A 25,077-nucleotide genomic window follows, 5' to 3' on the forward strand; every position below is an offset into this window, starting at 1 on the left:
GCTATGTAAGTGAGAGAGAAAGAGGGAAACAAATTAAGAAAATGTAGAGGTTTTGGTTTTTTTTTTTAGTAAAAAATAGAACACTTAAATGATCTTTTCTTCCTCCAAAGCTCTAGATGCAAGCACTCACTAGACTTCAGTACTTTTGGAAAGACGAGGCTAAAATACATATGAACAAGTAGCTGAAACTGTCTGTATACCTATTTTTGGTCAGGTTAAAAAAATACAGAAAGCCTTGCCCCAAAGTTACAGATTCTCACAGGAATGATTCAGAGTACTCAGAGATAAAACACAGTGGAAATAATTGTAACTGTCATGGTGCAATTTATACATGTTTAGGTGAAACCTTTTTTTATTAGCGTGGCTGTTTTTGTTTTCAGCTGGAAAATGAATGTACCAAATACGGAATGTCTATGTTTTTTCTAGGAAAAAAGTACTAGTGAGTCATTTATTTTGTGTGTTGATTCAATTCAAACATATTTTAAACAAAACCACATCAAGATACAATTATATCTTATGATATTGTAATGTACTGCAAACTTTCTTTCCTGAAAACTTTTTCTAGGTGCATTTGTTTTACACACCTACCACTCAGAACAGCCTGATCTGATGCAAGCTTTTGATTTAGACTTCTGAAATAGCTGGTTTTCCTATTCCCTGTGTATATACAATTTACACCACTTACCAAGAAATCCTTTTTATCAAGATAAAAAATAAAGTAGCCACCCAACCTGTAAACACACGCACCAATATTTTGCTTTGTTTAGCAACATTAAGCAGAATCAGAATTGGAGCAGGTGTTCAATAACTTCTTTCTGCACTAAAACCGTAGTGCTGCAGACGGCACGTTGCACAGTTAACAAGCAACACCAGAGGAGTGAGTCTGTGCTGCTTGCTCTCAAGAGGACTTGTGCCTGCAGGCTTCTGCCCAAACGCTGTTCTTCAGACTCTGAGACCCACAGTTTGGAGGGGGCTGTTTGATCCTGTCCTTTGCAGTATTGTCAAGGGTTTACATTGCGGGGTGACAACAAAAACCCTGGCAGATGTATTGTTGACTTCCTCTCCCTCCCACTTCCCCCTTTTGCCCCTCCCTCTCCCCTTGACTCACTCAGGACAGGCGATTGGGAGGGAAAGAAGGACAGAGAGAAGAGAGTTGGAAAAATTAACAATGTTTTATTAACACTACTAATAAGAATAGAGAAAATAATACAAAATATACAAAACCAATCTTGAAAGTCTCAGCAACTGCAGAGCCGGCACCTGAAGTCCTGGATTGGACTCTACAGCCAATCGGAGCTGGATTCAGTCTGTCGCTAGGCCTCAGTTCGCAGGGACGACTAGCAAGGTGCTCTCCTAATGTCGGCCATAGGGAAAAGAGACGAGATCCTCGTGATCTCCCACTTTTATATGAAGTATTCACGTGAATGGAATGTTATACACAGCTGGGCAGTTTCTTGGTCACCTCTTTCTCGTCGCCCCTCTCGCAAGATGTCCATCCATGCTTATCAATAAGTTTGCATTCCATTGCTATGTTTACCAAAACATGTATCTGGTTCTCCAGGAAAATGCAGTTAACATGAAGGCTTTAGCTGACAGGCAAATTCACTAAAAGAGAAACTTGTTTTTAACAAAACCAGGACAAGTATCTTTGTAGTTATCTTGTCATCCTCTTACAACATACAGAGATAAAGCTCTTCACTGAGCGTGATTTATATTGGTACATGCACACACTGAAGTATGATAAAATTTTGAAGTTAATTTTGCTGCAAGGATTATACCCTTCCTGCTGACTTTTGTTTAAAGGTATTAACCTAAAGTATTTCTCCTGCTGTGAGTTTGTTTTTGGGGAGAATAAAGCTCCAAAACATTAACAGAAATGTCATGTTGTTCTTTGAAGCTATAGTTTGTTCTCAAGGACTTAATTTTGGAAACATGAGGAACTTCCTTACTCTCTGTGAAAGGCTATTGCGACTTGGTTAGCTGCTTCTCTTTGCTGGGCTGGAGTAGAGGTGAGGAATATTTTGGGAGACTGCAGACCACTGGGAGAACAGGGTCTCAGTAGGTGGTGAAGTACATCATGATTTGTGTCCAGGCTTTTGGGCAGCACAGTCTTCATGCTTCCCCAGTCTCAGCTTGGGCTAAAAGCCTACACGTCTGGCTTTGATTTTATACACAGACGAAACAGTATTATAGTGGGTAAGGGGCAGTAGGCGCACACTTACTAACCCAAATATAATTAATGAATTCTTGATTTTGTTTTTATAGATTTGTTCGGACCGTGCTACCATTTTCTCAGGAGTTTCAGCGAGATAAGCAGCCTAATGCACAGCCACAGTATCTCTATGGATCAAAGGTTGGATATAATTCACTGTATATTTATGGTTTGCTAATATGTAAAGGTATCTTTTTAAATCATAGAAATCATACAATATGAAAGTTATTAAAAATGGTACTCAAATACATTTTATATTTTAAATTCAACATACACTTTTTTCAGACTTTGCTGTGAAGCTCACCATATGTTTCAGCCAAAGTGCAAGTGATTAGTCTGATGGTTAGTATTATCTGACAGCTAAAAATAAGTCCTTCTCTCAACCACCTTGCATTGCACAGTTGCTTATAGTGGCAGAGCAGACTCAAAGAAAAATTAATTAGTCATCTGGTGAAGTGAGAACAAGAGCCCATCTTGGGTGCAGCTGCTCCCTTGTTACAGGGATGAAGACTGTGATGGCAGGAGAAAAGGAAAAACTGCTTTGGATGTTATCTGTCTTGAAAGGAATATAGATTCTGGCCATCCTAAACTATCAAACACCACACTGCTTTAATTGTTTTAAAAAATAATCCAACCAACCAACCAACGAAAGAAACCCCCACAAAACAGTAGCGTTTCTTTGGTCTTTTCAACCTGAGGACCTCAGAATCGTCATGATGAACTTGGCCTTCTGGCCATCTCATCTCCTGTTTTAGCATCGTCTTTCTTGCTTTGTAGATTAGGAGTGTTTAGAAGGTTTATGCACGTTTTCAGCAGAAGTGTACGTGATGTGCAGCCATGTACTCTGTGCCTTAAGGCAATGCCCAATACTGAGGTTGGAAAGGAGCTTCTATGGGTAACAAGTTGAGAGAATACTTGGCACAAGAATAGTCGTGGGCTTTCATGGAGCTACCTGAGTGAGGAAAGGTGGGCTGCAATCACAGGACCAGTGATATGTTTCTGTGTGCAGTATTGTAAGTTGGAGGGATAGATTTGTTCTGCCTGATCACTGCACATTTATTTTCTAATGCTTCGGAATTATTACCTGAGTCTTAACAAAGTTAAAGGTATAGCAAACTAACATCTGTCTGCATTTTTAATATCCAGTCAGAAATATCCATCTACTTCCAACAGCAGTAAAAACCAGCAGTGGTATGTTGAGCAAATTGTTTGAGAATATTTAACAAGATGACACTCTTAATTTTGCATTTTCTTGAGTATCAGGGAGGAAAAATGAAAGTATGGAAAATATCCATAAAAATGTAAGGATAAATTAGAGGATGTTGACTAAAATAAAGTTTTAAAATTATGTACTCAAATTATCCTTGTAATTTACAGAAGTGCACTGTGTCATTTTCATGTCTAGCTACTTTCATTATGTAGCTCCTTCTTGAACATGAGCATAATTAGTCCTTGTCTTACTGTTATTTTCTGCACATTATATCCTAGTTATACAGTGCAAACTCTGTGATTTGCCCAGCAAGCTAGTTTTTGAGAGCTGAAGAGAGAGCTCAGAATTTACAAATTTCAGTCCTAATTTGTGAAACTTTAATACTTTTAACATGTGAAGGAGGTGGAAAAGGATTCACATGCCTTTAACATGGAATGTAACGACTGATCCTCTGGTACCATGAATAGTGTTTTATATAATTGTTCTCTAACTGGAACAGTAAATTATAGGAAAGTGGGATTTTCTTAGATTAGAGATATTGTGTTAGTTACTATTTTAGGAATTCACCAGATGCAGTGTAAAGAGCAAGAAGCCCACTGAATTTAGTAGAGATTGCTAACTTAATTAATCTAAGTGATGATAGAGTGGGATGAATGACAGAGGATTAACTGGGGAACCCTTTTTTTAATCAGTCAGGTTATGTTATTAAAACGAGTTTAGTAATCTTTACTCTGATAGCTATCCATTTTCAGAAATTGGATTCTTTTTCTATATGAGCAGGAGCAATCGAGAGGGTTCTTAGATGCACTTCTAGAGCAAGTTTCATGACCAGATATGCCTATCTTAGCAGATATTCCTCACTCTCTGTAGTTTTAAATTTTTACAAAAGTATACTTTTATTCTTAAATCTAATGTATTTTGGAATTGAGGATATCAGAATGAAGTGTTAGGACGACATTTCTACTATGTACAGCAAGTAACAGTAATTCTTACGTGATAGAGGGTGCACATTCTAGCACGCGATATAACTGCGTGATATTATTTTGTACTATATAGACAGGCTTGTCACAGAGCACATCCTTGTTTGGGTTCTTTAACATTATGTTGTCATATTGCTTCCTGACTGGATAATAGTGGGATATGGAGTAGCTATGTATTTTTTATTTTATTGTCTTTTTTGAGTTCTTGAGCTACTCAAGGTATTCAGGTGATCAGTTCGTATTCATCATATAGCCAAAGAAAACAACTTTTTATTTTACTTATTGGACTTTTTTGTTATTGGTTGGATTTGGGTTTCTTGGGTTTTTTTTTTGGGTGGTGTGCTTTTTTTTTTTTTCCTTTTGGCAATCCATGGTGTTTATTTAGGTCAAGACAAGAGCATTGTGGTTCCTTGTGCATGTGTATACTCATAGATGTATTGGACGGTAATGGCGAAACATTTTCTGTGCAGAAGCTTTGCACCAGCAATGTGCTTGCTTAAGAGTAATTAGATCAATTTTTAGTTCTGGTCTCAAAGGATTCACATATTCTTAGATATTTCTAAACGGATCAAAGCACTTGGGCTATATTGATGCTCAGCATAGACAATTGCATCCACATTCTCTGTTGCATCTAAAATTTTCCGAGCAAGACTTTCATCCAATTAGCAAAACAAAAACCCACATATATAATTTACTTCTCCTGGCTGACATGGGAGAAATGCTGTCAGGTGGGAAGGAGACAACCTGCAAAAGCTCATCATCCTCTTAAGTGAGCTGGAGTATTTTAAAAGCTCTTTGAGCATGGTCATTGAAAGCCCTTTACTCAGGTGAAGTGTGTGTGGGATTAATTAAATGAATGTTAGAAGACTGAAATTTGACAACATGGGATGGATGCATAAAATGCTTAATAATGTATGTATAAGAGTCTCTTCTGTGGATCTGAAACTAACTGTGCACATTAATGAAGTGCCTGGTTTTATGGAGGTTGTGTAGACCAGAATTTAAGAGCTTCCTTTCTGGCTTATACATCATTTTTGAAAGATTTTCATGTTTGTATACCTTCTGCATTTTTTAGATGCTAACTCATTTGTTTTGTGAAAAAAGACCGCTTTGGAAAACACTCTTCAATGTGAATATAAAGGTTTTTATTTACTGCTGGTGTGCAAATTAACATCAGTTTGCGTGATGTTGCATCTTATTATCAGTTTAGTAATCACTTAAAATGTTTGCCCCTTACAAGTTCACTCTTAAAACTGGGCAGTGAACAACCAAAACACAGAATAGCCAGAATGAACCTGAATGAATATGTAGTAAAACTTTCTGACCAAGAGACATAGAGAAGTGTAGCTCTACGGACAAGTGATGTCACGAGTTCTTCAAAGCTAGTGGAGAAGTCAAATGGCAGAAAATCCTTACGTGTTACTCATCTGCGGCAGGTGCGAGATGGTCCATTGCTCGGCGGGTGATATAAATATTTATCTGAGGAATGCACAGTAGACTCCTTGGGTGGAATGGATTTATATTTAAATGAAGTAAATCCCATTCCTAGGGACACTACCATCGTAGCTCCTTGCCTTCTCAATCTGATATATATATGTGTGTGTGTGTGTGTGTCTTTTTGTATATGTGTGTTTATGCATAAATAACAAAATTCAGTAGGTGAATTTTAAAACTTCAACACTTCTTTAAGACCAAATTGGTCCTTGTTCTCAGTATCGTATATACATGTGTGCACAACATATAAATGCATGTAAATATATGTAATGGACTGCCTTAAAACACACATAAAGAAACAGAGATCCAGAGAAATAAACGGGTTTTCAAGGGCCTAAGATGCTGTCAGAGATGAGAATGTATGTCTCTTGGCTCCATCCCTTTAAAATAATCTTCTCTTTTCTATGAAATTCTAGTCAGAGAAGTGTTACCATTAATTTGATTACAAGATCATTTTAAAGCATTTTTTATATCCCTGCCACCCAGCCCACCCCTTTTTGGCAATAAACCCGTAGTGTCGGTTTCATGGTCTGAAGAGAGTTTTTCAACAGCAGTGAACTGTTGTCGTCTTCACAGTTTATCTAAGACTGGTGTGTAAGACGAAGAAAAACGTGTCAGTTGGAGGAAATGCTATTAATGTCTAAGGGGTGGAGAGCACGCTATTGCTAACATAACACAATAAAGATGCCTTTTGAAGTGTTTTCTAAAAATGGAATGCTCGCCTCCTTTCAGCATGTGTTTCTGTGTGTCATACCTGTCCTAGTAGAAAAAAGTCAAGACGACACATCAAACTTGTGCCGGCTCGTGTCTTCCTTGCAGTGCAAGAGTTGATGTCTTTCACACGTTCTGGGAAATGTTGTCAAAATACAGTAGCTGAAAAGACCCACTGCCTGCTGTAGAATATTCAGCGGGTGCTCTCTTGCCAAAATTGTAGACTCCTTGGCTTCCCGGGTGCGGTGGAAAGGGGTGGCAGCTGCCAAACCCACGGTTCTCCAGCCCTTGCAGGTACAACCACCCGTGGCAACAAGAGCTGACTTTATGCTCACGTTCGTAACAACAGCAGTTTAAAATGCCTGCAGTCACAGCATATCTTTGTTTTTTAGAAATACAGTATTATACAGCAATACTAAATTTATTATGTTTTTATGGAACACAAATGCACTTAAGGGATTTAAAACAGGATGACTGATACACATAAGCTAGACAAGATGCATCGTGTTGTGAGAGTGAACAGATTTCTGTCCAAAGGCCCTTTCTTTGCACTTTGCCATGAAGCCCAAGGCAAAGTGAGTTGAAATGGCAGATTTGATTGTTACAAAAATAGAATATGTTTTGCCATATTTTTAATTCCTTCCCCATTCATCACACAAAATTCACTCTGCGGTTGGATAGAAATTTGTACTGGGTGAATGAGTTTTGCCATTGAAACTGGAAGAGAGAAGGAAGGCCGGGAGCTGCTTCTCTGACCTCTCTTTCCTCTACAGGGAGTCACTTGCCTATGGAGCAGAAGGTACCTTGTGGTGGGTGTGGGAGAGCGCAGAATGAGTCACAATCTTGTTTTCAGACTGAAGGGAAGTTTCGAAGATAGGTGAAACTATACTGTTAAAGTCCCGGTGAGTTTAGCTTATGCGCTGAGACTGGCCTTGTTCACACAGGAGCTATGAGGAAAACCGTTGTCGGCAGAGCGCGTAGTGCAAGTGTAGTAACTTGTAGCGTGTAGTTTGAGAAGCAGTGGGATTGTGGGGGTGACACTCACCGTGGCAAACTACTGCACTCGGGGTGTATGTTCCAGTTGCCTGTAGCGTAGCAGTCTGGGTTGCCATCTGAAAACTTCTACTGAGTTTTAACTTAGGCTAGCAAAAAAAAAAGTATCTTCACCACTTTTGATTAATTTTTGTATTTCTTTGCTGTTTTAGATTTAAAAAAAGCAACACAAAAAGTCACTTCAAAATATAAACAGATTGTTTGCTACATGCATAATTTTTAAATAACAGTGTGTGGCCAAATTACTAGTTTATTGGGAATCAGAACCTTTGCCTTCGAGTGCCTCTGGCTGGGTGTGGGCTTTTGGAAAAGGGTGTGAAACCGGAGGATGTCATACACAGTAAAAATCTCCTCCCTGACAAAAGGTTTCTAGTTTACAGCAGAGCACTGTCCTGTCGTTAGCACTTGTTCCCGCCTTTTGGAAGTCAGCATGACGGGCTTCTTGCATGCTGAGGGATTCTCTATGATTGTGGCCAGCTGAATGCCACCTGGATGCTTTTCCTCGCTGTCCTGCGTCAGCTGGCTCTGCGTGCCGAGCTCCTCCGAGATGTGCACCGTGCTTTTGGTCCACGCCGTCCCGTGGTCTTCTTCTGAGGTCCCATTTTGCCCTTGCAAACGCTCTCGTCTCCGGCGGCACAGGAGCTGCAGGCAGCCGTAGAGGAGGATGGCGGCGATGATGAGGAGCAGGATGCTGCTGGTGAGCCAGATGCCCAGCGCCAGCTCTTTCTTGGTGTTGCTCGCAGATGCCGGGTCTCGTTCCAGCGTGTTAAAAACTCGACACTGGTCTGTGGAGGGGTTGGCGGACTGGCAGGTCACACACACGATGTATGTTGTCAGAGGAGTCAGGTTTTCAACAAGGAAGGAGGAGCGGCTGGCCGGCACCCTCTCCTCCTTCTGGAAGCTTTTTCTCGAGTAACTCGCCAGCATGCTGTTCCAGTTAGGGTGGTACATGACGCTGTAAAAGCTGTCGGCACAACTGGCCATTTTTGGCCAAATCACCAGTGCCGTGTTTCCTGTGATGTTTTGGACGATTATTCCCATCGAGATGTTGCTTAGGTAGGTTTGTGTGTGCTTGTTTGTTTGTTCCTCTCGATGCTGATCTCGCTGTGGAAGGTGGAGATGTTCGTTTCCCAGGGATGTAACTGAGAAGTTGCAGCACTGTAGGTGTTGTGCGGATCTTAATCAGTAGTGCTCTGTAATTTAGGAAAGGAGTTTGTTAGGAAACTATGCTCTTATGGTTGGTACTGCTGGTACTACAGTTCATAAACTTTGGAGTATTTTAAATTGTGTACTTTTTTCCCCCAAGTGACAGGCTAAGAGTATGCTTCTCGGTTTTCAACAAAAAAAGTTGGTTTCTGCCTTTATAGACTGAATAAAATTGAAATTGTTATTCTATAACAAAACAAACCTTAATAACAGATAGTGTATGTTTTGTTCATCTGGTTGTTTTTTACGGTTTTACTGTTGTGAGGGTAACTTTTGGAAAAAAGACTACCTCAGCAGTTTAACCTGCTTCTCTTTTAGTTTTGTCACCATTTACCAGTGTTAAAGGCAGTTTCTAGTGGCACTCGTGTGAAAGCTTTTTCCCACTTTGAAAATTTCCGATTAATGAATATAAACGCCCATGACAGTAATGCTCTGTTTTATTGTTTATTACTTCATGATAAAAACTTAGTATTTTTTTTTAGTGGTCAAGCTTAAGATGCTAAGTCTTCTGGGTAAATAACAACTGACTATTGAAAATTCACCTCATGAAGAAAGGTTACTTCACCTCGTGAAGAAAGATTCACTCATAACATTTTCTGAAATTATTCTGTAATATTTTAATTGTATATTATACTAGATAGGAAGGCTTGCAAAATCTGTACTATTTTAGTGGGATTTTGATAGTTACATTGCATGAATATTAAAAATTCTGAGATTGTTTATGTATGAAAATTGTTGCTGGAGGCTTTTGGATTATACTTATTGGGAAGTGGGAAGAAAAATATGTATGTTTATTTTCACTGCAATGTTAAACCTTAAATATGACTAATCTGGGTAGATGCTGCCCTTCTTATCGTGTGATAAGTGAGTCCTTGTTGATACAGCAACAATATAAAGGAAGTGAGTTAGCTATCAAATAAGCTTACTAGACAGAGGCATTTTGGCATCTGTCCAACTTCTGTAGATATTAAAATTGGATGCATTGGTAAAATCAGAGCTTTTACTTGGTTAGTTGTCCTCTCTTTAGCTGGTAGATCCAAATTACTGAAAATTATAATTTATTTTTTATAGAGCACTTCCTAACACAGTCTAGAAACAATAGTTTCATCCTCACAGCATTTTGTAAGTCGAATGTTTAGATTTTAATTAAATAATGATAATACATTTCTATTGTTATAAAACATCAGTTATTAGAAGACACATAATTACTGACATGTAAATGTTGGAAAACCCATTAGATGTTTTATAAATTATAAAGTCAGTACTTACCGTCCCTTCCTGACGGAAATTTCAGAACAGAATTTTCATATGGTGATGCTGCTGCGAAAATGATATAAGCAACTAAGTTTTCTGTATCCTTTTCACACGAGTTGTTTCCTGCCTGATCTCTGCTTGCCAGTTTGCTTGTTCTTCCCCTCAGATTCCCTGGACTGAATTTTCATTGCTTGGTGCTTTCAGTTCTTTTCCCTGATGCTGCTGGTGGCATGGTTTCTTTGTCTCTTCCACTTAAATTCACGCAAGAGCACATCTTGTCTAGAGGTGCTGTCGCCTTGCTTTTCAAAGAGCATACAGGGGAAAAAATAATGTCTTTTTCTTCCCTCTCCTGCTTGCCTCCCCTTGGACAGCGTACTGCCTGAACATCCCTGTTATATGCTCTTGTGTCTGTACCAGTGATGCTGTGAGTGATTAATGTTAGCACTTTAATGACATCAGCAACGAGTAACTCTCTCTCTCTCTCCTTTTTAAACTTAATTTAGAGTAGGGGAGGGAGCCAGCAGAGCTCCAGAGCTCGCTCTCTCTCTTTCCTTCCCTTCCTCCCCCTCCAACTTTGTTAGTGGCTTCTTCCCGAAGGAATTTTTATGCTTTTGTGCATCATGGGGGGAAGCGGTGGTGGCGTGTGATGGTGTTTTCTAAATCCCTTGTCACAGTTTATAAAGCTCCGCTAATCCAGCGTTTACAGGTGGACCATTTTAGGTACTTCCCCAAGAGGGTTACATTAAAGAAAGATGTATTTTTAGATTGACTGTCATCCTATTGTTATGTACTGGTGGGGTTTTTAATACTGAAATCATGTTTTCAGGGCTTGCTTTCTAAATTTCAGCTCTGTGACGAGGAGTTCCCTCCCCTTAACCTCACAGCAGTAAACTGCGTTAATCTACTGAAGGAAAATTCTCCTTGCTCTCTAGCTGTAATAGACAATTTGGACACATTTATTGTTGAGACTTACCTGATTGAAAACACCAAAAGCAAAAGATGAAGTCTCACCTTTTAAGGACAACTGTATATATGCTTAGTGTATCAGGTCATTTGTCTGCACGTGTTTTTGTAAGGTTTCACCAGTTCTTTCCCCCGTCAATGCACCAGACCCCATTTCTGTAAGCGGAGGGGCATGCACATCTCATATGAGAGGGATGCAGCTTCAGGCTGTCTGCCTGGTGGAATATGTTTGCAGTTTGGCCTTTTGGCCAGCTCTGGTCTGTAATTTGTATTAGGAGTCTAATAACTAACCAAGCGTCTATTTTAGTTCACATTCACGGAAAAGATGGCTGAGAATTTGAAAACATCACTCCTCCACAAAATCCACACAAGCCTGCGGTCCTTAGAACGGAGCTTCCCAGACTGAGGGACGGCTGAGGCTGGGGTCTCTCCAGAGTGGGGTGACCTACAGCAGGCTGCTCAGGGCCGTGTCCAGTTGGGTCTCAAACATCTCCGAGGACTGAGGCTCCACAGGCTCTCTGTTCAGCCACCCTTCCCATAGTGAAGTTTTTTCTGATGTTTAGATGGGATTTCCTGTTTGTGCCCATTGCCCCTTGTCCTGTCACTGGGAACTGCTGAGCAGAGCTGGCTCCATCATCTTTATTGCCTCTACCAGTTAATTATGCACGTGGATGTGATACCCCTGAGCCTTTTCCAGGCTGAACAGTCCCTGCTCTCTCAGCCTTTCCTCATAGGAAAGATGCTCCAGTCTCTCAATCATCTTTGAGGCCCACTGCTGGAGTCTCCCATACATCACTCCATGTCTCTCCTGTACTGGGGAGCCCATCACTGGACCCCAGTACTCCAGGTGTCTTCCATCTGTGCTAAGTAGAGAGGATGGATCACTTCCCTTTGACTTGCTGGCATGTTCTCTGCCTAATGCAGTCCCACTGGCTGGTGGCTGCCTTTGTCATGAGGATGTACTGCTAGGTCATGGTCAGCTGCTTGTTCAACAAGACCCTCGAATTAGGAAAACCAAAATCCCTCCCAAACCCACCTTCTGCTGGGTCAGGCATGTAAGAAATATGGGTAACCTTTAAGTAAATTTAAGTACTGTCAACTTCTTGCATTTTCATGTTGTAGAAATAAATTGCTGGTTATAACTTTCTGTGGTTGTTGAAGCATGATAAAATTTATATGATTTTCTGTGTGTGTGTGTTTTAATAATATATTGGTTTTGGATCTCTCATTATCTCTTGTTATGGCCTAATGGTCTCTTCTGCTCCTGTGCTTTCACATATTCTTTCATAGTGCAACAATTTTTGACCCAGGAGAGTTTGTGAAGTACATCTAACACATCTTCAAAAGGTGGCCAAGAAGTCTTAATTTGTTGTCAAATACATATTTACTATATGTCAGTCTAAAATCTGGCTTTTAAATTTCTAAGACCACAGTTAAAAGCATGTTGGAAACTGGTGCTTATATAGAGGTCTACAATGTAAATGAAAGTGTTTATCTTCTAGCCTGATGTCTTCTAAATATGATTTTTAAGTCCTTTTATGAGATTAAAACCTTTCAAGAGCTTGGTAGAGTTTTGTCATCTGAATTCTTAGTAGTTTCTTTGTGCAGTGCCGTATATTACGGTATCTGGTATTGACTTACATGGATACTTGGGGCAGGATCTGCATTGGAAGGAAGGTCAAGGTTCTTCCCAGATAGTGGTGAAGGAAAATTTTCTATTACAGCTGATGTGTGTGGAGTTGAAAGTCTAATAGTATGCTGTCTTTCCTGCATATATTAGAGTAAATGAAAACCGCAGAAAAGAAAAGGAATCACAGCAGAACCTTCTGCAAGAAAGATTGACAAGATTCCCTTTTAAAATTAAATTTCGGGCTATTAGGAGAACAACCCACTTACAGAAATGGAGGATGTTATGTTAGCTAACTTGCCTTTGATCCATGGCTTCAGCAAACGATTCCTAAATCCCTACACAGCATCAGTCTGTACAGTTGTGTTCACTTTGAAGAAATAGTCATTAATATGGCAAAGCACCTGATCCTTTTAATACAACTCTGGAAGAATTTCCATGAGGTTATGTTCCAGAATTAAATTTGCTTTGATCTTGTGTACAGCTAAGGGATTTGGAAAAGAGAGATCCTTATTAATTAGTTGCAGAGAGCAATAACTGCAGAAGGTTTGGTTGTGTGGTTTTTGTTTGCTTGGTTGGTTTGTTTGTTTGTTTTGGGGGTGTTTGGTTTTTTCTGTAATTGAGTTCTCAGAGATTTGAAACACCTATCGTGAACCGAAAAGTGAAGTAATGAAGTAACTTCTTTCGGCATGTTTTGTACATGAAATAGACAATAGAGGAATAGAAGCTGTGCTTCAAATTCAAGGATCTGAACATTGACATTGATCAGCAGCAATGAAGCTGGTGAGGGGTCTGGAGCACAAGTCTGATGAGGAGCAGCTGAGGGAACTGGGGCTGTTCAGCCTGGAGAAAAGGAGGCTGAGGGGAGACCTTATCACTGTCTGCAACTACCTGAAAGGAGGTTGTAGTGTGGAGGGGGTTGGTCTCTTCTCCCAAGTAGCAAGTGAGAGGATGAGAGGAAATGGTCTCAAGTTGTACCAGGGGAGGTTCAGATTGGTTTATTAGGGAACATTTATTCCCAGAAAGGGTTGTCAGGCATTGGAACAGGCTGCCCAGGGAAGTGTTTGAGTCACCATCCCTGGAGGTGTTTGAAGACACGTAGATGAGGTTCTTAGGGACATGGTTTAGTGCCAGAGTTAGGTTATGGCTGGACTCGATGATCTTTAGGGACTCTTCCAACCAGATTCTATGATTCTATTCTGTGACTACTGTTGTCCTTTTGTACCTATGAAAACAGAAGAATATGAAAAAGGAAATGTTCATGGCCTTATAAATGGTAAGTGGAAGATGCCTGGTGAAAAATAAGTGTTTACAAGTTTTTCTTGCTAATATAGAGATTTTCACTGGAGTTCTTGCCTCACAAAAGGGAGAGTGAGATGCAAACTTGTTACTTTATTTTTAATATGCTTAAAATGCTGTTTAAATGAAATTATTATAAAGATGCAGTCAGCTGAAATTGTCATTAATCGTATCTGTTCTCTTGTTTTAGGCATTGAATTTGGCATATTCCAGCATCTACAGCAACTACAGGAATTTTGTTGGTCCTCCTCACTTTAAAGTCATCTGTAGACTTCTTGGGTATCAGGGTATTGCGGTGGTGATGGAGGAGTTGCTGAAAGTTGTCAAGAGCCTGGTATGCCAATTGTCTTTAATTTCCCACTTTTTCAAATGGCTTTTGATAGGAAATGTCTCAAGAAAGATCTCAGATAAAACTAGTTAAAATGTTGCTTCCATTGAAGTTCAATATAAGCTGTGTTTGAGAGGGCTGAATGTCTTGTGAAAGCAACAGATGATGTGCCGTGGTAGCCTGAGAAGTGTTTTGAAAACCTTGGATTCTGCATTGGAGATGAATTGACTTTATGGAGACCTGTATTATTAGGTCCTGGGTAAAGTCTAGAAAAGTAAGTGTGTTTAAAATTAGCTGTTTTCAACTTAGAGATTGTGCTGTAAATTCATTTTATTGATTTTTTTTTTTTTTTTTGAGAACAGTTGGATTGTGCTTTCTGCCTTGCCTAACTTCAGGGCTTTCATTAATAACATCACTGACAGATGACACCTTAATAACAGGGGAGGCTTAATCTCTGTGCTTGATCTAGCAATAGATAACATCAAGCCTATTTAGAAGAGTGCTCAGACCAGATGTTGAAGTTATCCATGCAGCTGGAGTATCTGGTATTGGAAAGGGCCTTTTCTGTAACCAGGAGGAGGTCGAGGCGCTGACTGTCTACTGTATTACTAGTATCTATGTATACAGTCATAATGCATTGCAGTTCAGTTTAAACCAAAGAAATGGTCTTTTCCTCCCTGTTGCCTGTAAGGAACATGCTGCAAAATAATCCCAGCTATACTGGGGGACAGCCGTAGTAGTCGTGATCTCACTTCAGACACTTGACACATTCAGCAGCTTGGTTGCAGTAATTCCCACAATGGTCTAAGTACGTTTTTGGTGGTCTAGGGAGGCTGGAGGCTGCTTGAAGGAATGCTATGATCTAGTCTTCAGGGTAAGATGAAAACAGATATTTATCATGATTCAGGGTTAAATGGTATTGTTATTGTTTATTTAGGTGGTAGATTGTCTCAGTTCATTAAAGGTAGCATTGAATGCTTGGGTATTTATAAAGGAGGTTAAAAAGCCTTGGGGGAGAGGTATCCTGCCAATGCCTGATGCAGATGGTCAGACGTAGGGACATGGGTGTCTAGTGGGAGGAAGGCAGACTGACTGTGGGCTGGGACTGTGTCTTAACAGGGATGTCCAAAATAGCCAGTTTGAGCTGTTACAGACATACCTGATGTTAAGGATTTTTCTGTTGTTGCTTTTGAAAGCATTCAAATGCAGCTTTTTTTACCAAAAATCTAAAAGGTGGGTAGACAATAGAGACAGTAGGCAAAAAATCCATTATTTCCTTTTTGGCCTTCCTGCCTGTAGCTGTTGTGCCACTGTAGCAAAAGGTGGTGGCTAATGCCATGTGATGGAAAGTGCAACTGTATTCACTGGAAACAGTTGCCTTTTTGAAGATGGTGACTGACAATTTAAAGGCGAGATTTTTAAAGCTTGTTCAATTTGTGTGCAGTTTGAATGCGATTTGATGTAAAGTTTGTTAGTGCAATAACACTGACATGTTTGCACACGTCTGTTTTCTCTTAGTTACAAGGGACGATTCTTCAGTACGTCAAGACCCTAATGGAAGTGATGCCTAAGATCTGTAGGTTACCAAGACATGAGTATGGTTCTCCAGGTTAGTTCATGTTTAGTGTTACCATATTAGCCTTGATAAGATGACACTAATCACTGTCTTCTGAATCAAGTGTACCTCTGTCTCTCCATCCCTCTCTTCTCTCTCCCAATAATCAGCATTTAGTCTGTTTTTTTTATTTCATAATATGAATCATTCAATACTGGGCTTTCTGAAAGTGCTTTATAAAGTTTTAAGACTTCTGTGCTTAGGGCGATTAAAAGGACAACAGTCTGTACAGAGACAGCCTTACGACATAATTGATCTCGAGCTGGGATGTTCACAATAGCTCCTATTTCTAGACTTTCTCATAAACTTGTTGAGCTTTTCCCTCTGCATGTTTGCTTCTCACACTTGTTCTGTTTAAATGTCTAATTTAGATAAGCGTGATTCTCTGCAAAAGCCTCTATTCCCTCTTCCTTTGCCCTTAACAAATGTAAGATAAAAGGAGTGATGCTGCTGAGAGACAAACTGGTCTTGCTGGAATAGTTATATCTGAGGCTTGTGTGGGGCACGTTGTAGTCACTTAACAGGAGGTGCGACAGTTGCAGGAGAAGAAATGACTTTGAAAGCTGCTTGCCACTATGGAGAAATAATTGCCTAATTAGTATTTATCACATTGTTCACTGAAATTCTGAAACTGCTTCACCCCCTCCCCCCCCCCTTCAAAATATTCCTCCTCCACAACTTCTAATTAACACAAATTAATCCTTCCATGTGCCACCCACCTCCTGAGTATATCTTTATCTTTCCAGAGTCGTTTAGGTTTATTAAATACCACTCGGACTGGAATGAGGGTTTTTTTCCTGCTTCCCACAGCTTCCTTGACGCTCATTACCACTGTTAAACAAAATCGAGGACTTACTAAGTGTTTCCTTCCTGTTTTTCTCCCTGGAGCGTAGAAATGGATGAATCATGGTAGTTAGCAGTATAAAAATAACCTAGCTGAAGTTTTTACCCACTCATTAAGGTCTGACCACAAAAGCAGTAGATATTCTCAAATGTAGGTTATGCATCACCAGGGTCTGCAATGCTGCAGGTGACATTAGGGAGCTCACAGTTTCTTGCCAGAAATCCTCATGTGCAAGGAGGTTTTTTTTCAGGAGATGCCCAGGGACTTAAGCAGACATTTTCTCTTGAGGTTAAAAGGCAATCCATCCTATATGAAAGGCAAAACTTTACTTCTGCAAGAGTAGCCTTCACAGGATTGATTAAAACATTTTAAAATTATCACTCTCCTGTTTTGCAGAGCTCACAGACTGCTTTGACCTCATATTTGCTCTTATAAGAGAGATCCCGTATGTTTAGATGCCTGCTGTACTAAGAGATCAGAGTAACTCTTGGTGTTACAATGGAAGATCATAGAAACTAGAATTGAACTGGATCTCAAAAACCCACCTAATTCTTTGCTCCTTCGCTGCCCCTATTCATGTCAGCTTTTGTCTTGACATGTGTGTTTTTCCTGTTCTGAACTATTTCTAGCAGTGGACACTTAACAGCTTCCCAGTGCATCTCTTCCAAGAAGTGGTAACAAAAGCCTTCATAGCACTGTCACACCACCTTTCCCTTTTCTGCTGAAGACACTAGACAGAAAATGCGTGTGGAAGCTCAAGACACCTCCATCCCTCTCTGAAGAATCACGTTGCACTCTCTGACACCTGTCCATCATGAGCTGTCTGCCCTTTGAGCAGCTCTGACTGATAAAGGAAAATGTTCCCTGCGATGGGAATGTGCTGTAGGTTTTAGTCCTTGCCTGGCATCTTGAGGGGAACTACAAGGATGTGGAAGGGCAGGCTCGAACCGTGCTTGATTTGAATCACTCTCCTCTCCTTTCTGTGCTAAATTCTCCCTTGTACCAGCCTTTCCCACACCTTGTTTACTTCGTTCACCACAGAAAATGTGAGCTAATATGTGCCAACCATTTTCTCTCTCTGCCTTTGAAAGCTTCCTGCAGAGTTGTTGTAGTAAGTCTGAGTGCTATGGAGTACCTCTGTAGGTTGCTTCTCTTCTTTCATAACAAATCATTTAATCGCTTCTTTATAATTGGTACTACCTACACATACAGAACAGAACTGTGATCTTGATCTACAGATTAAATATGTAGATTCTCAACCGTCTTGATGTAACATGGATTTATCAATTCAGGATTAATTTCCGGAGTCCATTCTCCATATGCAAAGTGATTTAAGGATGCTCAGTAAGTAAGCCTCTAGCTATTTCGTACATTCCAGGCTTTTCATCTGGAGAGCTTTGTTTGGACTCTGTTGATTACAATTACTTGAGCCCTGTGTAATCAGCCCTCCAGATTTGTGGATCTCTAAATGGTGATTTATTCCTGCTGCAAGGAGCATGGTACAGACAGTGTTATCAGAGTTTTTAAGGACTGCTGTTCGCCCATGGGTTTGTTTCCATAGGAACAGTCTAAAGCAGTGGCAAACTTGCTCATCTTGTAGTCATAAAAATATTTGTCTAAAAATACATTAAGCATAAAGATTTTTAAAGGGACCTTTTAAACTCACTAAAGCTCTCGAAGGAATGTTGGCCCATAAGAGTTTAAACCTGAAATTTCATCTTGGAGGTAACATTTTCTTCTGCTATTTTTCTGGTATTTTAATATGGCATTCCTGCTTTTGGAAAATGAGTATTTCATGTCCTGCTGCTCTGAAGTGTCATTGGACGTGATAAGGAAAGTAGTTTGTTGGCTCTGCTGTTAGATGAGGCTTAGATTTTTGTTACTGGTATTAAACACTCATTACACCAGCCCATAATCTCTTGAAATGCCATGTGTTCGCAGGGCAGTTTGGGAAACCCTCCTCGTGCCCCGCACTGCCGACTGCTGTGCTCCTGTCTCTCCCTGGACTGATGGTGTTGTAGCCAACACCTTCTGAGCTGCTTCACCATGGCACCCTGGCAAAATCTGTCTTCTACCCTTCCTTTTTCTGGAATATTTTGGGTCAGGGTCTAACAGGAACTGGCGCTAGGCTGGGCCAGGGAGCAGTAGTGAGTCGAGGCTGCTGGGGAGGCATTGCTCGGGGCACAGCAGAAGCGCTGGTGATGCCTCCTGTTATCCCAGGGTTTTGATCAAACTTGGGTGAGTAGGAGAAAAATAAAATTTCTTGGTGGGGGTGCAATGGCTTGAGTCCTTGTGGGGAAGAATATGAAGGGAATTATTCTTAGGTTCTTCTGGAACCTGTTCATTGGAGAAAGATTTGGGAGGGAATCACAGACTATTTGAGAGAATCTAGGGGCCACCCAAATCACGTAGATGGTTGTGAAAGGGCAGCAAGGACTGATCAATTATGCAAAACAATGGGATATTTTGTATTACCAAAATAAACAAACCACACAGGTTCTGTGATTGTGATTCCCAGACACATGTAAATGTTTAAACATTATGAACATTTCTGTTGAAAGGAGTGGCATGAGTGCTGATATGCAGAGTTAATGATGTCTCCTGTGAGGCAAAGAAGTATTTGTAGCTGGCATTTGAAGGTCTGTATGAAAGTGAACATAAACTAAAAGTCATCATAGAACCCGGTTTCTTGGGAGTGGTTTTGCTGTTGCAGAGTAGCAGATTTTATTTGACACTAGTCAAGTCAGTACTCTGCAGAAAATAACCCGTAACACAGCTAGACTGAGAATTATATTCAAGATCTGGTTTGTTGTTAGTTGGCAATTCAGTTCTAGAATTAATAGCCAATTTTTGTCCTAACCTTTAAGGCACCAGTATTGTTACAAGCTCTGGAATGTGTTTAATTTGAGTCCATAGGAGTAAACTGAGATTGTTTTATAGAAAATGAAAGGTGACCGAAGTGAAGAAATCCAACCTGCTTTATGTTGCGTGTGTCGACTTGGATGACTTCCTAAATTAATTAGTGTACAGACTCCACAGTTGAAACTTGGCATCTGCTGTTTGAGTGCTGTCAAGATAGAAGCAGAGATGGAACCTAATCCTTTACTAATCTTCTATACTTTACTGGATCTATTTTATATCAACAGCCCTTGCTTCTGTTGAGATCTGTGTAAATCAGAAGCTAGGATTATAGGATCGATTATTATGACACCTAACGTCATCCCATCTGCAGGAATAGAGGGGTTTAATTAAAATTGGTTTATTGGAGAGAAGGAGCAAAAAGCCTTGATTCATTTGCCTTACAAAATGCTATGTATAGCATAACTAATCCAGTAACTAACAAATTGCACCCGCAAATAAAACTGGGGCAAAGAGGAGAGCTGCATGCAGTTAAGTGAAATTAACTCTCCTCAGACACTTGTTCTTTTTCCAGGGCTTCATTATGCATGTGTAGTCTTTCATAAAAATACAGTTCTGGGTACTGTATAGTTTAAGGAGGTGTAATTGGGAATGCCTTCGCTTAAACATTAATGAAAAGAAGATGATCTGTTTCAGCTCCAGGACTCCACTGGGGAGCAGATCGTGCTTTCAGCGTCATTTCTGTTCCATCAAAAATAGCCTGTGTAGCTCTGTGAACTTCTGTGTCTTCTGCCAGTAAATCAAGCCCTTTATCTAAGAGTGCACCACTGATAGCAGCATTTGGAACAACTGCATGCTAAATGCTGGCTCTCAGATTTTCAAAACAATGAAACAATTTGTTCATGAATGCATGTACGTGGGTGTCTGTATTTATATATCTGTATATGGAGACTGGGGCTTTCGGTGAAGAAATAATGATCTTTCTTAAGGACTTTGATAGGAACTCTGTCACCTGGAGTGACTATAAAAGACAATGTGTAATGTTTATGGTATAAGCCTCAAGCCTCTTTCACTTCTGCTGTCTGATCTTGCTGCTTTGGGGTAGACTTACACTGATAACATTTTCTCAATGTCATTCTGAGCATCAGTCTCTTTTCTGAAACTCCCCACAAAATCCACAGGCTGGGCAGGGGATTGAGGGGAGCCTGAACCATCCCCTCCTTTCCATCCCTTTCACGACCGATGCCTGTTTCCATGTTGCAGCGGCAGAACTGACCTTGCTGTTCTGCTCAGTTTCTGTTTCTCACCAAATTGCTCCCCCCTCACCATACAAGATCAGGGGAAAGACATCCCCACGTCTGTCCCTTGTAGCCAGTGTCCTACTTGCTCAGGTAGTAGTGCTTCCTCACTATGGTAACTACCTGAAGTCTATGGTTACTCAGTGTTTTGGGAAATGTTCCAGCCTTTCTGATGGTTCACCATCAATCCCTGTGTACATGCCATGGATACCAAGACCAGAAGCTTGGGTAAAATATTCTACTTTGATCTCCTCTATGGCACAGGCCTAAGTCCAGGATAACTCAATGGACTTCTGCTTTCAGAAAGGCAGCCAGTCTTGGTGTGAGGAAAGTAGTTGACTCCTAGCAGCTGATGCTCAGAAGACCTTTCTTGCAAGGCATGAAAGCTCTTTCATCAACAGAGAACAACACAAAGTAAATACTAAGGCATGTAACTAAAACACACTGTAGACTTGTGGTAAAGTTTGCTTCAATGCTCTCACTCTGAATTTTTTCCTAGCATCAAAATTTTTTTTGTGAAAAATTATCTGCCATAGCAAACTGCTTTTTTCAACTTCATCTTTAAAACAGGAATCCCAGTATTCTGCATGGCAGCATCTCCTTGCAGTGGTGTGCTGGTATGTTAAAGCAGCAAACACAAGTGCTCACTGCTGCTCAAAGACCTGGGAATTGCAATAAGCAATTGCCTTTCTGCCGCAGTGTTGAACAGGCACTGAGGGTCTTTTGCAGAGCTTTTTCATTACATGGTCCCTATGCTGTGGGAAGGGGGAACTTGGTGATGTGCTGGCACAACTTCTTTGCTTTTTAGCTAGATTCATATGTGTTTTCCTTTGAATGAATCAAGCTCGGCAAGCACTCATTACATCCGATCTATCGCCATTAGTTTTTCAGTTTTGCTTTTCCATTGAGTCACTAAACTACTCAAGTTAGGTCTGAAATGTATCTCCCCTGAATGTGTGTGGGAACACTCACTCACTGTAAATATTCTATTGACAAACAGTTCCTAGGGATGTCTAATACCAGAGCCAGCCCTGCATCCCCTCGCCGTGCACTCCACTGATGTTTCATGTTACTAATTTTAGTGACAAGAGGCTTTCTGTAGGAGTGTGTGGGTTAGACCTGCAGTTCTTGCCTTCACTGTATGCTGTCAAGTTCCTCTGCTGAATTTGAGGGATTTCCTTGGCACGGATGCTCTCCAGGCTGTATTTTACGTTTGAGCGCTCCCCTCTCAGCCATTGCCCTGCTGGGTACATATGATGTCTAATGCCCTGCATGGGAAGTGTTCGTCTCACACATGGGAAGGTATTGGAGGGCATCTGTGCTGTCTTTCCTTGTTTCCTCCCCATTGCTTTAGATGGGATTTTGTACAGATTTAACTGACTTAATTCAATGTACTGGAAATGAACTGCTGTATGTAGCATGTAATTCGAAAGCTTTGCACAATGTATTCTCTTCTGTCATCGGTCAAGGTTTTTGTTGGCCTTTTAAAATGGCCAAGCTTGTGCAGACAGATGGAAAAATGCTGATAAAAATTAACTTGTGAAAAAGCAGAGAGCTGGCTGACCTACTGCAATTCTTTGCTCTTCCTCGCCCATCCTGAGCATCGCTTTCACGTCTGTGATGCTGACCAGCTCGAGTTCCTGAAGAAGCTGCTGAGCCCAGGGTTTCCTGGGCTTGTCTCTAACCAAGGGACTGCACAAACTTTCTGGAGCTGGGGGGAAAGGAGCTGGAAATCCACCAGCACTTTAAGCATCAGAGACGTTTGGTGGAAAAGACGTGTGCTTATGTAGACTACGTGGTTTTGAAAATCATAATTTCATCTGCTTTTTAATAGCTTTCGGCAAAACTTTGACAGAAACAGTGTTCGACTGTGCTTGTCAGCAGGGTCTGATGTACCGTTGCCAGCAGAGGCTGACTTGTGATTTCTGTATTTCTCTGTTTTGTGAGGTGGCAGATGCCCTTTGGCTGTGGGTGGTACTGTCAGAGTCACAGCCCAACACCACCCCTGTTGCCTTTATTTTCAGCACTCTGCTCCTTGCTGGCTCCATCATCGTGGACAATAACAGCTGCAAATTGAACCTGTCGGGTGATTCAGCAGGTTGAGGGACAGGAGCTGGAACAGGACTAATAGCAGATGAGAATTACAGAATCACAGAATACCCGGTTGGAATGGAACCTCGAGGGTCATCTGGTCCAACCTTTCTTGGCGATAGCCCTAGTCTACCTTCCTGTTCCTGGAAACTATTTTCTTAGCTCTTACACTGGCTCCCTTTTCCAGGAGTGAGGAGCTAGGTACTCCATTGTGCATGACGTACCCAGTTATAAAGGTCAGCATGCCACTGGCTTAACACTTTATAACCTCTGATTTTTAATGTATTTAAATGCTGCTCCTTTCCGTTTCTTCTAGGCTGCACATCTGGAGATAAAAAAAACTCGTGTGTGCTGATACATGGAAAGAGAACTCTAAACCAGCACCCTGGGTTAATTGTGCTCTGATACAGTGTACTTATGTGCATTAAGTGCAACCTTTGAATAGGCAGATTGGTTAGAAAATTGGTATGCTTTTGAGGCAGAAAAAAAAATTACTTCTTATTTGTATGGCTCTTATCCACATGACCACAGTCTTTTGTTTGCTTTCCCAAGGTAACAGGTGGGCCTGTGTGATCATCACCAGCTCCTGAGATTTAATTTCTTTGCTTCTCTTTTCATTTCAGGTATCTTGGAGTTTTTTCACCATCAGTTGAAGGACATCGTTGAATATGCAGAACTGAAGACTGTCTGCTTCCAGAATTTGCGGGAAGTGGGAAATGCCGTCTTGTTTTGCCTCCTCATTGAACAGAGTCTGGTAGGTGCCTGCTGTGCTAGTTTAAAACCCATCTGTCTCTCAAAATGTGCTTTCCAATTTTTGCTACTAACGTCACAAATAACATGGTTGAAATCTTCAAGTTTGCTGTTGCTGGTGGGCAGATGGGTAGAAACAGTTCCCTGCTCTGATCTCTTTCAGGCTTGCAGGGGCTTGCACATTTGCGAGATAGCAGGGATGCCTCACCTTGCGGGGTGAGAAACACACTGCCTTGTGTGCAGCACCTGAGGATCAAATATTATCACTTTGATCATAGATAATGATCAAATACGGTATTTCTGCAGTCCGCCACAGGGTGGCTCCTCTCTTTATGTCAGTGACTTCTGCCCCTGGTACTGTTCTGTTGTTTTCCTCTCCTGGTGTCACCTGAAACATGACAAAGTTAACATGGACTTCTTGGACATCTTCTTGCTGATGGCTGACAGTGGCACCCACTCTGTCAGACATTTGTCTGTTTTAGCTTTGAATGAAGCTGTGAAACGTGCCCAGTCTTTCAGCTGCTCCCTGTAGCCTCTACTTTAGAGCATGCAAAGCTCTTTTCCCCCACCTCTCATTTTCTTGTTCCATTACCATCTGCTGTTCAAACAAAATTGCCAGGCATGTAATTTCTTTGTCGTCTTGCTTTCGGGTGGGCTTTGCTTATGGACCAGAAAAGCAACGAGTGTGTCGCCTTCCCTTTTCTTTACCTGTGCTGTGCCTTCGAGACTCGGGTGGGGAGTCTCTCCCCTGCCTGTGTGTACGGGGGCTCTGTCCACACTGTGCAAGCACACGCTGCTGCTTGAGGCCGGGCTGCCTGTCACGTCAAGATCTCTTCTGACTGAAGACCAGCTACGTCATTTCCTCAGCGAGATGGCTGAGCGCCTGCCAGTGCACAAAAATAAATCCACACATAAGACTCCTTCTCTGGGGTTGTATTCATAGAATCATAGAATAGTTTGGGTTGGAAAGGCCACTTCAAAGGCCGTCTCATCCAGCCTCCTGCAATGAGCAGGGACATCTTCAACTAGATCAGGATGTTCAGAGCCCCGTCCAGCCTGGCCTGGAACGTCTCCAGGGATGGGGCATCTACCACCTCTCTGGGAAACCTGGGCCAGTGTTGATGACTTTTGAAGGTCCCTTCCGACCCAGACCATTCTATGATTCTATGATACCTTGGCCTTGCGGAAGGTATGGCTGATGAACATCTGTTCTTATATTAGCACTAAGGGGTTGCAAATGAGCAGAGCCTCTGCTCCAAAAATGAAGAGAGTGGCATAGCAAA

General features: G+C 41.1%; 2 protein-coding genes across 6 annotated transcripts in view; one reads left to right on the top strand and one right to left on the bottom strand.

The window, feature by feature from the left end:
* CYFIP1 (cytoplasmic FMR1 interacting protein 1) overlaps positions 1-25,077 on the top strand; it is an 80,945-nt gene that overhangs the window by 49,767 nt on the left and 6,101 nt on the right. For all 5 annotated transcript variants that reach the window (XM_065075051.1, XM_065075029.1, XM_065075045.1 and 2 more), the window contains 4 exons: positions 2,266-2,353; positions 14,200-14,343; positions 15,856-15,946; positions 23,668-23,798. In XM_065075051.1, the coding sequence (XP_064931123.1) occupies positions 2,266-2,353; positions 14,200-14,343; positions 15,856-15,946; positions 23,668-23,798 (454 nt within the window). The remainder of the gene's footprint in view (positions 1-2,265; positions 2,354-14,199; positions 14,344-15,855; positions 15,947-23,667; positions 23,799-25,077) is intronic.
* LOC106145683 (fibronectin type III domain-containing protein 9) lies at positions 5,533-10,611 on the bottom strand. Its single transcript, XM_021287656.2, has 2 exons — positions 10,136-10,611; positions 5,533-8,853 (listed from the first exon to the last, which is right to left on the bottom strand). Exon 2 carries the CDS (start codon positions 8,699-8,701, stop codon positions 8,030-8,032), a length of 672 nt encoding a protein of 223 aa, XP_021143331.1. The 5' UTR covers positions 8,702-8,853; positions 10,136-10,611; the 3' UTR covers positions 5,533-8,029.

This window comes from Columba livia, chromosome 1, assembly GCF_036013475.1.
Source record: "Columba livia isolate bColLiv1 breed racing homer chromosome 1, bColLiv1.pat.W.v2, whole genome shotgun sequence".
Lineage (NCBI taxonomy): Eukaryota > Metazoa > Chordata > Aves > Columbiformes > Columbidae > Columba > Columba livia.

Bases quoted from the DNA above. Each gene is read 5' to 3' on its own strand.
- LOC106145683 (XM_021287656.2), bottom strand. From the start codon at position 8,701: ATGGGAATAATCGTCCAAAACATCACAGGAAACACGGCACTGGTGATT.